Here is a 15111-nt window from a genome sequence, read left to right as displayed (position 1 = left end):
CACTCTTTACAGCATCTGTATGTGAAATAACCTAAATAAGTGTAATGATCTTCTTTGCATTGTTTTCTCACAACTGAAAATAATTTAATTACTGGACAGAACACTGCTGTGGCAGCCATTGCAGTGTTTTATTCTTTTAGCAGCAATTTATATACAAAACAAGGCCATTCAGGTGGCGCATCGGTAAAATACACTAGCACACCTGAGCTGAGATTTCGAATATATCGTATCAAATCTCAGCTCTACCATCCAGCTGGGCTGGGTGGCTATATGAACAACGTTTGGCTGTTGTTCATCCAGGGAGGGAGCCGGATAGGGACCTCATAACTGATGCAATTACGACCTCTGCTGGCTGATTGATGGCGTCTGCACAGAGTAGAGGAATAATGCTGATCAGGGTGTGGCTCTCCGTGCACAAGGCTAATCCGCTTATGAACTCACCCCGTGCAGGTGAAAAGATGCAGTCGACTACTGCGCATGTGTTGGAGGGAGCTTGTGTCAGTTCGCTCTCCTCAATCGGGGCAGGGGTCAGCACCAGTAGAGAGGAAGCATAATGCAATTGGGTTAAAATTGGACGTGCTAAAAATCGGGAGGAAGAGGTAAAAAACAGAGGGTGTGGCACCAGAAATATTCATATAATGTAAAGGCCGGGGTCTTTTTGTGTGGAGTTTGCATGTTCTCCCTGTGTCTGCGTGGGCTTTCCCTGGGTGCTCCAGTTTCCTCCTACAAGTCCAACACAAACAGTCAGGCCAACTGCAAATACTAAACGTTACTCTTAGTATGTGTGTGTGTGTGTGTGTGTGTGTGGGAGAGAGTGTGTGTGTTTATGCCCTGTGATGAACTGGTCTATGATGGACTGTTTCCTGCCTTGCACCCAATGAATTAGACCCACCACAACCCTGACCAGAATAAAACGATTGTAAAACAGTGAATTAATGAATGTAGGGTATGGTTGGCATCTCATCTAATCTGTGTTTCATATATTATTAAACAGTGCTGCACCAGTAGTTTATTAGTATATATAAACAAAACATATAAAGAAAGCTAGAAGAGATTAGTCACGCTAAGCTTATGCTCTCTGTAGTTTTCAGCACTGCATAATGTTAAGGTTTTCCTTTTTTAGCGCTTGTAAATCATCTGTCACTCATTGTAAATAGTCACACTTCAAAATGGGAAGCTAAAAAACCTCAAGATAAATATCTATAGCATTAGTCATCATAATATTAGATCATATTGTAAATCATGATCTGATCATTTGTCATATTTAGTATTTCCTGGAATTACTGGGCGCATTGCAAAAACACACCCCAGACAAGATACCAATCCATCGTGGAGCCTTAGTCATGCCCTCTCTTATTAGACATAGCCAATCATGTCGGTCAATAGCACTGCCGGGAGAATTAAACATTATTGCTGCTTTTATTGCTGCCTGAGAGCCTGTCACAGCTGTCTCTAAAATAATTTTCATGATTTTTGCATTTGTTGTTTTGTGACTTTTAATGATGTGTATATATTTAAGTTTATTGTGGGTTTTTTAAAATTTGCCAGGATGAAACTATAAATACAACAATATTTAAAACAGGATTTAAAAGTCAATGTCATTTAACTTTGTAGCATGGCCTCATAATTGTTTGTTAGTGATTATAATCAAATAAAGCTGTCAACTTTTTTCCCCCCATATATACATAATACAGCTATTGTGACATTGCTTAGGCATTGCTTATTCCTTTGGCTTAAAAGTCCAGCAGCTCTAGTCAATCTTCATAATTACTAAAAATGAATTAAAAGGACATGTCAGAAAACAAAATAATACAAATATCAAGGCCAACACAACATACATGTTTTTTATCTGCGTAAGTGAACTTTTGATGTCAAAATAATTTTATAAGGAAAGGCAGTGGTATTTGTAAATTGTGCATTGACATTTACATCAAACTTTTATCTGTGTAATTTAATCAGCTGTGTCAAACTGGGTTCCTGCTGGGCCACGGCTTTACAAAGTATGTTTTTTCTCTTTTTTTTTAGAATACCAGAATAAGCCCTTGTTACTGAGCTGACAATCTAAGTCAGGTGTTTTAAATAAGGTGGAATGCTAAACTGTAAAATATTGTGACAATATACTCTATATTCATTGCACATTTTCAAGTCAAAGCTTCACAAACTTTTAGAGTTGAACTGAATGCTTTGGTGTTCTAATGAGTGATGAGCAGCTTTTAGGGGAGGCAGATGTTAAGCTTTTACTTTATCTGTTTAAAAGCGTGCTTGGTATTGGTGGTGGAAATAATTGGCAGCAACTAAAAAAAAACTTACCAAATAACTACAAGTGCTGTTTTTTGATGATGCAGATATGTAATTAATGCATTTTGTATGTTTTGATGTGGTTGCAGGTTTACAGGTTGTGTTGAACTCTATTATTAAAGCCATGGTTCCTCTGCTGCACATTGCTCTACTTGTTCTCTTTGTTATTATCATCTATGCGATTATTGGCCTGGAACTTTTTATCGGGAAGATGCATGCCAGCTGCTACATGGATGGCACAAGTAAGTGTTCTTGTGTGTGTGATGTTTGTCTCTTCCACATGTAATGTGTTTTCCACACTTGCAACACATAATTTGACACTTAACTGCCATTTATCTGGTGTTTTATATTCTAAAAACCATAGTTATTCCAATAAAACAGCATGAGTGATTATTTAATTAAACCTAAACCACAAACTATACTACATAGTATGTAATTGTACCATTTATAGTGCACACATTTGCATACTATTTAGCATAGTAGTGTAAGGTTTTTACATGCAGTCTTAGTTTAGTTTCAGTTTTGTCTTGTTACTTATTACTACCATTGGACTGGCTCATAAGTTACAAGCTGTGGTGGTTCCTGCACTAATAACACTTTTTGCACGTCCACATTTAATTCCAATTCTCCAGATGTGTATTCTCTGGAATTTTATGTCTAGTCCTGTGAAAGATTTTTTCTGCATTGACTATTGAATATTTTTGTGCTGAAATTAATGTTAATAAGTTATAAAAGAGCTGACTTTAATATTACTCATAGATCTAGAGTTTGGTGTAATACAAAATTGTAGTACCTTAATAACTGGTGTAATACAAAAAGTGTAGTACCTTAATAACTGGTGTAGTACAAAAAGTGTAGTAACTTAATAATGCACACTGATTTATCTAAGCTGTTATGAAATATTGTAGTCTTGCAGGCCATGACATTATGCCTTACAGCGAATACACGTTTGAACAAGCAGAAAGAATTGGGTTGTATTAAAGAAGAGTGCCTTTACTGTCATATATACTGTACACAATGCTGTAAAAAGTATTTGCACCCTCCCAATTTCTTAATCAATTAAACTACCTTTAAAATTAAATAAAGATAACTCAGTCAAACACAAAAGCTTTTTTTATTTTAAATAATAATTTTTTTATGAAAGGAAAAAAAATAACAATTTAACCACAGTCATTTAACAGTTGGGTTTAATTTTGCCAGCTCCACCTAAACATGATTACTGCCAGACCCGTTACATGTAAACGTTACTTAAATCAAATGTCTGACAATGTGAAGCAGACTAGAAAGTCTCAAAAGATTCAAATACAGATGTGAAACTAAATCATTTAAATCTACTGGTCTGGAATTATTAAGGTTCTGAAATGCCAGCAAACACATTTTCTACAGTGAAAATATATACAGTATTACTCTTTGCAAAGGATTAACTTTTGCATCAAAGCATCAAGCAGTAAGCTTGCACTTTCACTATGCTGGCAACAGATTGGCATTTACTGAGGCTTGTAAAGTGAATACTCACAGCAAGCCCCCTATCATATGTAGAGGATAACAATGCCGGACCTTGACTAGACAGAAGGAGTCACTGTTTCAGTGAAGAATTATTATCTGACCATGTCATTCTCAGACCCTGGCAATTGTGTTTATTGAGCCCTCGGCCAGGTAGGTAGCACCAGTCAGACTTAAACTCTCAGCAGTGGTGGGATAGTGTATTGTACTTCTGCACCACCCAAGTGCTCCAAGGATGGGTTTTTGTTAAACTTGAGTGCATAGCCTTTTTTGTGCTTTTGCAAAGGCTTTTCCCAGTATATCTACTCATGTTGCAAGACCACGCCTGGCCATATGAGACAATGCCATACTGTTAAACTTCTCATTAGTTTTCCCTCTTTTTAGGTACGTTAGCAGAGGAAGAACCTGCTCCTTGTGCACTGTCAGGTCATGGCCGGCACTGTTCAGTAAATGGCTCTTCATGTAGAGATGGCTGGCATGGGCCCAACAATGGCATCACCAACTTTGACAACTTCATGTTTGCTATGCTGACAGTGTTCCAGTGTATCACCATGGAGGGATGGACTGATGTGCTGTACTGGGTAAAAAAATTCAGCTTACTATAAATCATAACAAAATATTTTTTATTAATGGAGCATTTTTGTCAAATGTTAGTTGGTCTTCAGCTTCAGGGTCAAAAACGTTGTGCTTGGAATTTAGGGTAGTCTGTGTAACAACAGCAGCAGCAATCTTTTTAGTAATGTATTGTTTTATAAAAAACACTTTAACTAGATTTTAATAGTCCTTTGTATGAATTGTATGAATGATGCCTTGTCCCACAACTACCTTGTTATAGCAAAGGTGGTTACTGAATGTAAAACCAATATTTTACAACTACTAATCTTTAATTAACAGTAACAACAACGATAATAATAATAATAATAATAATAATAATAATAGTAATAATAATAAAATGAATGAAAGTGAAAGTGAATGTGTAAGTAGCCATGTTTACATGCACCCTGATAATCTATTAATAATCTTACTAATAGCTCAGTTGTAGAATACATCCATATACCTAAATCTGATTACACTAGTCCGATTGAGGTAATTCTGAATGCCATTTCTGTTCAGTTAAACGTAGGGTAAATATATTAATATGGGTAAATATATTAATAATAGCCATATAAACAACTGTATCAGTGCCTTGGATCTGTATCTGGCTGTATCAGGTTGCTGGACATTACATCTTCCCCTCAACCGTTCTTTTATAAGTGAATTTGAAGTACATTTTGCTGAGTTCACCATAATTTAAGGTAATTAAAAAACACCAACTGTAAACTAAAAACTCAGATAACATACTGCTGCTTGTCTTTCTTTGACTGTACTTACGTAATGCTCATTGTCATAGTAATAGGTGTGCATGTAAACTGAGAGTCCACTTATCCTAATGTAAAGGTCACTGCAAAACAATGCAAATATTCTTATTGATCATCTGATTAATCTAATAGAACATTTTTATCTTGCTGGTAATGGACAACTTCCAGGACAGCTTTGCTCATATCCACAGGGCATAACAGGTTTCTAAATATATAAAGAGTATTAACATGATTACATTCTTAGGTTTTGCCTACGCAGTTACCACAGCTCAAGCCAACAGAAGACATGGCACTCCTCCATCATTATAAAATCACCAACTAAGGAAAAATCTTCCAGAAAAACAATGCACCATATGTTCAGTATAGTATGTCAAGGTGCATTCGAGCGTTTTAATTATAGTTAGATATTACAGATTGCTGCTTTCTGCATTAAGCTAATTAAAAAACATACACTGATGAATACAGGATCTTATTAAAACCTTCTCTGCAGTAAGGTGTAAAAGCAGCATGTTTCATGATTCTAATTTAAAATAAGATTCACTGTTCTTTAACTGCCTACTATAACATAGCAGCTCCATGGTGTGAGTAATGACTAATTAGCTATAGGATTACCTTTTTTTAGTGCATCTATAGCAACCACTAATGACCATGATTATCTTGTCAGTCAGACACTGTGAAAAAACCTGTTTCTGTTCAGCTTTAAAAATAAAAAAATCTGTGCAAAAATGCTACACACAAGCAGTTTTAGTTACAAATACTCCAATAGTGTGCTGACCTACACATAGAGCCCTGACTACAAGTTCACCCTATTAAACACTGCAACGTTGATCGTAATGCCAGGCCCTTTCAGCCAAAATTATTGCCTAACTTTACCAATGCGCTTTTGGCTGAATGGATGCAAATATACACAAACCAACTTCATATTAATGAGCATAGTTTTAGAATGATGTCCAACAAGCTCATGGTTAGAGTTTTACATATTTTAGGGTGCATTGTGTCACTTTTAAGCATACAAAATTTTAATGAATACAAGCAAAATGGTATCAGTTGACAGGAATGTTCTTTGTTTAGGTTAGAATGAATTCTTTGTTTACTTTAATGAGAGGTTATGGGTGGGAAAGCAGTATTGTATAAAAGATATTTTATGATAACTTTTCCTTTTCACTGGTGTTTGTACACAATGTCAAAAAGATCAGAAGTTAAACTCTGGTATGGTTTCTCACTGTAAACTAAGTGAATAGCAATGAAACATCAAAATATACTTACAGTTTGAATACTGATGTACATTGCTTTTAATTCCTTGGACTAGTAACTGTACTGCTTACTATGTATTTGAACAGTGAATACGATTTTTAGTAGCCATGTGACAACTGAGACAGCAGAAAAATCAACCTATCCAAAGTGACTATTCACCTCTTTTTATATTGCATGAATTAAGGACAATGCAAGTGCAAATATCAATTGTCACTTCCACCGTTTGCTCTTCTCTTGCTTTTCTCTTGCTCCCTCCCCCTCCTTCTTTCATCTGTTACCATGGTAAATGCTCCACATGCAAATGAGCCTGTGAAAGTGACTGAATGTATGAGTCTGATATAGTGCTGGAAAAAAGGCTTTGGCCACCCAAACGGGTAAAAAGAAACACTAGAAGAGAGAATGCAGGTGAAAAGATGCAATTGACAATTAGCAGACCATCTGTCTCTTTCTGTCATGTTTTTTACCTCTACTACCTCTTCCTCTTTTTTCCTTCCTGCTTCTTTCTCGCTGTGGATTTTAAAACATTGTTTTGAATACTTTCAGCATCACTGATTGATAGTCATTTCCAAAATATATGCATGATAAAACCGACCTATTTTCTGAGTTATTATTAGCGTCTTTTTACAGATCTTTCCCAGCACAAAACCTGTTAACACGTTATAATACCTCCCACGTAGCCTAGCATAAATAAAACAAATTTTATCATAATTATATCAAAGAGAAGAACATTATGATTACTGTATTTACCATGTAATCTTCACTAATCTGCACAGCTAAGATGTCAGTCAGTTTTGCCCAGCCACATACATACTGTGCAAAAGTCTTAGGCCACCATTAGATTTGTTGTTTTACAATGGTATAATGACCATACAGTGGGGCCAAAAAGTATTTAGTCAGCCACTGATTGTGCAAGTTCTCCTACTTAGAAAGATGAGAGAGGTCTGTAGTTTTCATCATAGGTACACTTCAACTGTGAGAGACAAAATGAGAAAAAAAATCCAGGAAATCACATTGTAGGATTTTTAAAGAATTTATTTGTAAATGATGGTGGAAAATAAGCATTTGGTCAATAACAAAAGTTCAACTCAATACTTTGTAACATAACCTTTGTTGGCAATGACAGAGGTCAAACGTTTCCTGTAAGTCTTCACCAGGTTTGCACACACTGTAGCTGGTATTTTGGCCCATTCCTCCATGCAGATCTCCTCTAGAGCAGTGATGTTTTGGGGCTGTCGCTGGGCAACACGGACTCCACAAATTTTCTCTGGGGTTGAGGTCTTGAGACTGGCTAGGCCACTCCAGGACCTTGAAATGCTTTTTACGGAGCCACTCCTTCGTTGCCCGAGCGGTGTGTTTGGGATCATTGTCATGCTGGAAGACCCAGCCACGTTCCATCTTCAATGCTCTCACTGATGGAAGGAGGTTTTGGCTTAAAATCTCACGATACATGGCCCCGTTCATTCTTCCCTTAACACGGATCAGTCGTACTGTCCTCTTTGCAGAAAAACAGCCCCAAAGCATGATGTTTCCACCCCCATGCTTCACAGTAGGTATGGTGTTTACTCAGCATTCTTCTTCCTCCAAACACGACGAGTTGAGTTTTTACCAAAAAGTTCCATTTTGGTTTCATCTGACCACATGATATTCTCCCAATCCTCTTCTGGATCATCCATAAGCTCTCTGGCAAACTTCAGATGGGCCTGGACATGTACTGGCTTAAGCAGGGGGACACGCCTGGCACTGCAGGATTTGAGTCCCTCTCGGCGTAGTGTGTTACTGATGGTAGCCTTGTTACTTTGGCCCCAGCTCTCTGCAGGTCATTCATCAGGTCCCTCCGTGTAGTTCTGGGATATTTTGCTCACCGTTCTCATGATCATTTTGACCCCACGGGATCGAGGGAGATTATCAATGGTCTTGTATGTCTTCCATTTTCTTACAATTGCTCCCACAGTTGATTTATTCACACCAACCTGCTTGCCTATTGTAGATTCACTCTTCCCAGCCTGGTGCAGGTCTACAATTTTCTTCCTGGTGTCCTTCGACAGCTCTTTGGTCTTGGCCATGGTTGACTGTTTGAGGCTGTGGACAGGTGTCTTTTATACAGATAACAATGTCAAACCGGTGCCATTAATACAGGTAATGAGTGGAGGACAGAAGAGCTTCTTAAAGAAGAAGTTGCAGGTCTGTGAGAGCCAGAAATTGCTTGTTTGTTATTGACCAAATACTTATTTTCCACCATAATTTACAAATAAATTCTTTAAAAATCCTACAATGTGATTTCCTGGATTTTTTTCCCTCATTTTGTCTCTCATAGTTGAAGTGTACCTATGATGACAATTACAGACCTCTCTCATCTTTCTAAGTAGGAGAACTTGCACAATCAGTGGCTGACTAAATACTTTTTGGCCCCACTGTATATAATTACTTCTCAGTCTATTTATTAGAATACAACCAGTAAATACAGGAAATTTGAATGCAGAATTAAAAACACAAAAAAAAAAATCAGAAAAAACAGCTTCTATAATCTAAAGTGGTGAGTATATAGTGTGACCTCCGCAATAGCAAAGCAATAGCAGGAACCTGTCTGCCTTAAACCAAAATGGAATGGAACCCTAATTAATGTCATTGCTAACACGTTTGTCCTACTAGTTCAAGTCAAAAATGACTGCTGTGAATAAATCTGTTACACCAGGTTTGTGCAAGACATGCTTGAGCATTATGTACACATGTTGTATGAGTTTAATCCACTGGAAGCTTGCTAATATGACCAACTTTTAATCACATATTTTTCCAAAGAAGGCAAAATATCTGGAGCTCACAGAGGACTGTTAAACGAATGGGTGGAAGAGCCGCTGTGAGCCCATTGAAGTCGGCTGCAGGGGCTTTGCAGGGCAGTCTCTGCATCGGATGCTCAGCCTCCTTGGGATTAGAGGTTTGCAGGAGAGGAAAGCCACCAAAAACAACACTGATGCAGCTGAAAAGGCATCACGGTGGCTGTGGATTAAAAGGGGTGATCCATGGTGTAGCTTGCTGCTTGGACACAAGTCGGGGGCTGAACAACCCCAACTGAGTCGCCCAGGTGAGGGTGTCTGATGATCTAAGATGCGAAACACCCTATGACCCTGGGTTCATCACTGAAGATGTGTCCAAGTTGCACCACACGGTGTTTTCAGAACTGGAAGACTTGCTTGAGCATAACGTACACATGTTGTATGAGTTTAATTCATTAGAAGCTTGCTAATATGACCAACTTTTAATCACATAAATTAATTTAAAATGCCAATGATCATCAGTGAATCACGATAATTTACAAGGCCAATCTCAACGGGAAATCAGCAATCAAACTGGGTACACAAGATGTTGTATTCAGTCTATTATAAAAAATTGACGAATCAGGAGAGGTCAAGGATGAGAAAAGACTGGAAGGCCAAGAAAACTTTCAAAATATGATGAGTTTCTTTTTTGAGAGACCGAAAGAAGTCTTGAAAACACCTGGCTCAGCATCTGGCAGCTTAATCAGGCCATGTTGACCGTTCTGCAGTCTTCTGCAGAAGCATGATCAGGAATGGCCTTTTTGGAAAAGTCACAGCCAAGAAACCTATTTTACGGAAGAGGAACAGGGTGCATATATGCTAAAGCTTATGGAATAAAGATCAGTGGAAAAGAGTATTATGGAGTGATAAATTCTGGTTTGAAATTTGTGAGTTTAGTCATTGACATTATGTGAAAAGAAAAGTTGGAGAGAGATGTAAAAAATGTATGAGTGCTTGTAGCCTTCAACATGAAACATGGTGTAGGGTCTGTCTTGATTTGGTGCTGCATGTCTGCCAGTGCTGTTGGCGATATTGTCTGAATTGATGGGATAATAAATGCTGACAATACAGACAGATTTGAATTTATCATGGCATTCTTGCTGGAAGGCGTCTGAATGGTAATTGTTTTATTTTTAAGCATAATAATATCTCAAGCATAGGGTTAATGCAGTAAAATCAACATTAAAACAGCTGATAAAACACTGACAGTCATGGACTAAACTATAGACCTGAATATTATAGAGGTAGTTTGGGTTCACCTTGATGGAGAAAGAAATGAAAGACAGTCCTATCCAAAAAAGCTGAAGATATGTTTAGTGCCAATAGAAGTCACACTAAATACTGAATTTATCCAGTTGAATCATTTGTTTTGAAAATTGTGGTTTTGTACATATTTTCTGTATTTTCTGTTTCTACCTTAATTAAGAGACTGAAAAATAAATATAGATAATCATTAAATGTCATTAATAAAATTTTACTATCATATTATTTTCATGTTTTTCCACTGCTTTATTCTTTATTCATAACATTTTTATTATGAATGAAATGCTCATTAAATTTTTTATGTTTCCATATGTTCTTTTTTAATACTACATTCTTTGTAATATTTCCTATTACTGTTTACAGTTTTTGTATGAGGCTCTAAAACCATTTAGTGTAACACATACAAAGGAGTAAAGTGTATTGTGGCAGCTGCTAAATGAGTTTGGAGTTGTGTGCTTCTGCATTGCCATGTTGGCTGGCAGAGGGGGCACGGAGTCGCACATGATTGATGTGTCAGTTTCTCTTGTTTGACAGTCAATCAGTCCACCTGCACCTTGTGACTATTAATTTGCTTCAGCTATAAGTTTTGCTAGCTGTATATATACATATATATACACTTTATTGCCAAAAGTATTCGCTCGTCTGCCTTCACACGCATATGAACTTAAGTTACATCCCATTCTTAATCCATAGGGTTTAATATAATGTCGGCCCACCCTTTGCAGCTATAACAGCTTTAACTCTTCTGGGAAGGCTTTCCACAAGGTTTAGGAGTGTGTTCATGGGAATTTTTGACCATTCTTCCTGAAGCGCGTTTGTGAGGTCAGACACTGATGTTGGACGAGAAGGCCTGGCTTGTGACCTGTGCAGGCCACTCAAGTTCTTCCACACCAAACTCGCTCATCCATGTCTTTATGGACCTTGCTTTGAGCACTGGTGCACAGTCATATTAGTCATGTGAAAGGGCCATCCCCAAACTGGTCCCACAAAGTTGCGAGCATGAAATTGTCCAAAATCTCTTGGTATGCTGAAGCATTAAGAGTTCCTTTCACTGGAACTAAGGGGCCGAGCCCAACTCCTGAAAAACCACCCCACACCATAATCCCCCCTCCACCAAACTTTACACTTGGCACAATGCAGTCAGACAAGTACCGTTCTCCTGGCAACCGCCAAACCCAGACTCATCCATCGGATTGTCAGACGGAGAAGCGTGATTCGTCACTCCAGAGAACATGTCTCCACTGCTCTAGAGTCCAGTGGCGGTGTGCTTTACACCACTGCATCTGACGCTTTGCATTGCACTTGGTGTTGTAAGGCTTGGATGCAGATGTTCGGCCATGGAAACCCATTTTTATACACCTGTGGCCATGGAAGTGATTGGAACATCTGAATTCAATGATTTGGATGGGTGAGTGAATACTTTTGGCAATATAGTGTATATATTTCGGTTCTCCCTTTCACTCTTGCCAGCTTCTTTGTTGGCACACCTGCGTTTCTCTGAAGCTGTGATACTGGGTCGCTTGATCTGGTCCAGTCTCCTGCTGGCATACAATGCAGCATTCTATAGTTTTTTGGGAACTCACCCGGTGTGTAATGTATTTTGTGTTGTGTAACTTTGTACTTCATATATCCTATATTAAACACATTAGACAGGAACAATACATTATTTTAGGCTTCAGACTGGGGGAAAAGACTTAATCTTTTTCTCATTCTGGGTTTGGGTCTTATATTTATACCCTGTATTGAAAGACCTTTCAAGGCTGTTATCAAAGCGTACTTCAATGCACTTTAATGTCTGCAGAGAGTGAACATCAGCCTCTTAAAGTCCACTACCATTTCTTTTTTTAAGATTAAGCTACATGTCTATATTTATTCTCTGGCTTGTGGCTGAGCCATTAAAAAATTCTAGTTCAATTTTAATGTGACTTTCAGTTCAAGTAATTGTGTGTGTGTGTGTGTGTGTGTGTGTGTGTTTCCACAGATGAATGATGCAATGGGGTTTGAGCTGCCATGGGTTTACTTTGTCAGTCTGGTCATCTTCGGTTCTTTCTTCGTCCTCAACCTTGTTTTAGGTGTTCTTAGTGGGTGAGAAGCTTTTTTTAATGTCAGAACATTTCCTTGATTTGTGTCTTAGGGGTATTGAGCTTATAAATATGGAAAAACAATAGGATATTGAATGAAACATATATACATGTACATACATATTGTACATGAACCAATATGTATGTACATTTTGGTTCCAGATGCCATGGATTACTTGCAAGCACCTAACAAATGCATTGGTCATTTTCACCTTTTTCTGTCTAGACAAATTATTTGCTTATAAAAAGAAAAATTAGTGAATTCTACATTCTCTGGACATTATTAATGTTATTTTATGAGTAGTACAAAATCATGGCAGAGTGTTTTACCTTATGAACATTACTGTTAATATTTCAACACCTTTTCTTTCACCTTTCCACATTTTTGTAATAATGCTCAGGGGATTGAAGATACCAGTTAATTAATGTATTCTTTATTTATAGAGTAGCACAAATTAACATTGAAGGAGATGAATGTTTGACATTTAACAACCTATAAAATAAAATATTAATATCACAAACCTAATTAATAATCCATGACCCACCCTCACATCTTTCCCAACCCATAAAGCAAGACAGAATGATGCAAAATAACAGCCATTAAAAGTACATACATCAGTGAATGTAATGTGCATTACAGTATATTAGAGAGAGAAATAACAATACTAATAAATAGTGATATCAATAAGGAAAACACAAAAACAAGTGACATATTATTGAAAAGAAATAGTCATAGAAAATAGACTAATAAAGAAAGATAAATAAAAGCATTTCATTTAGGAACGTCAAGGAAGTCAAGCTCAGAAAAGAATTATAAAAAGGTGTCCCAGTTGTGATCCAAGTAGATCGGCATAAGTCAAGTTTTATGGCCACCCATGCAGGAACCCAGTCACTAAGGCCGTCGTGGCCCTTACAGTAGGGGTATTAGCAGCTCAGTAGCAAAGGAGAAATTTAAGTCCACCAATACTTTTTAAGGATTTTAAAGACCTAAAAATTCTTTCAAATAACACTGGAGATGAATTAGTCTAAGGTTTGAAAAAAGACTGGAACACACTGAAAGAGACTTTAGAAATGTGAATAAATTATTCATTTTAACCAAGTTTACTTCTACCACAAACAATAGGAGAGAGGACCACATGGAAATACTTTTCAGCAGGAAATTAAAATTTCATTAAATTTTTATTAAAAAGATTTAAAATAGTCTCAAAGTACTTTGGGGAATTAAGCTAGTTGGAATTGTCACGTACAAGAAGGTATGTCAGACTCTGAGATGTTGATGGGAGGGCGCTCACTTCTACCAAATTTTAAATTATAGCCAGATAAGGAAATAATGAATACTGAATGAGGAAACAAAGAATACCAGGTCATCAGCATAGAGAGAGATTTTATGCTTCACTCCATGATTATGAATATCAATAGCCAAAGGCACCATTATTATTGCAAAAAGGGCAGCCCTGTCTAGTACTATGGATTAAAGACAAATAATAACAGTGTAGTTCATAGGTGTGCGCAGAGGCCTGTGGAGATGTTTAAAGCCAAATCACCAAATCTGAATTTATGCAGCATGTAAAATAGATTGACCCCATCAAAGGCCTACTCAGCTCTAGTAAGAGCAGAACTTCAGGTGGACAGAAGTCTGAACTAAAGTTGATAATGTTCATTGTCCTTCTAACATTAAAGTAAGAGAGTCAGCCTGTAATAAAATCTATTTGATCTGGATAAATTGTTTTAAAAAGTACAGATTCAAGGCATCTTGCCAGGACCTTAGTCAATATTTTTATGCCTGCATTTAGAAAAATATTTGGGCGATAGGACAAGCACTTAAGTGGGATTTTGTCCTTCTTTAAGAACAAAGAGATAAAGGCCTGTTAAAGTAGAAAATAGCTGACTTTGGTTATGCGCCATCGAGTTAATCTACTGGCTGGATTCTTTTGTTACAAGGTGGGTCACATCTTGCAACAGAGGCTCCAGATGAAGCACTTGCAAGGCTGAAAAGTATAAACTTAATTTCAGGATTCTTAACCAAGGCAGAACAATGCTGTAACTAAAATGAGATGCAACTAATAATGAAATGCAAAAAATTTTTTTTATATATATATATATATATATATATATCAAATTATATCAAATAAAAATATGATTTTACACTTAATTAATGAAGCACAGAGACTTCAACTTAAGGGACCCAGCACTGGCAGTCATCTGCGCCTCCATGCCCTGCTGCAGGCCATTAATGGCAGGTAGGCATGATAGGGTAATCCATACCCATTACAATTATGCCCTGTAGGTGATAAAATATCTAAAAATCCTTGTTGAGGAATGTTTTGAAATGGTTTGATTATTCACTGCTAACACATATTATTTAAAAGAATGCTTTTTAACCCAAGCATAATAGCATTATGATGTTATATTTAACATTATATTTAACATTTAACATTGTCTCAACCTTTTTGGAACATGTTAGAGGTACCAGTTTCATATTAAGCATATATTTCCAAAAACAAAAGCTGATTAGCTACACCTTTAAACATCTTGTCTTTG

At 37.1% G+C, this 15111-nt stretch overlaps 1 protein-coding gene across 1 annotated transcript in view; it reads left to right on the top strand.

Moving 5' to 3' along the window:
- cacna1db (calcium channel, voltage-dependent, L type, alpha 1D subunit, b) overlaps window positions 1-15111 on the top strand; it is a 127965-nt gene that overhangs the window by 43618 nt on the left and 69236 nt on the right. The window contains exons 6-8 of the mRNA XM_062999201.1: window positions 2388-2540; window positions 4186-4382; window positions 12471-12574. Coding sequence (XP_062855271.1) covers window positions 2388-2540; window positions 4186-4382; window positions 12471-12574 — 454 coding nt within the window. The remainder of the gene's footprint in view (window positions 1-2387; window positions 2541-4185; window positions 4383-12470; window positions 12575-15111) is intronic.

Source organism: Trichomycterus rosablanca, chromosome 7, assembly GCF_030014385.1.
Source record: "Trichomycterus rosablanca isolate fTriRos1 chromosome 7, fTriRos1.hap1, whole genome shotgun sequence".
Lineage (NCBI taxonomy): Eukaryota > Metazoa > Chordata > Actinopteri > Siluriformes > Trichomycteridae > Trichomycterus > Trichomycterus rosablanca.
This window is presented reverse-complemented; position numbering and strand designations above follow the sequence as displayed.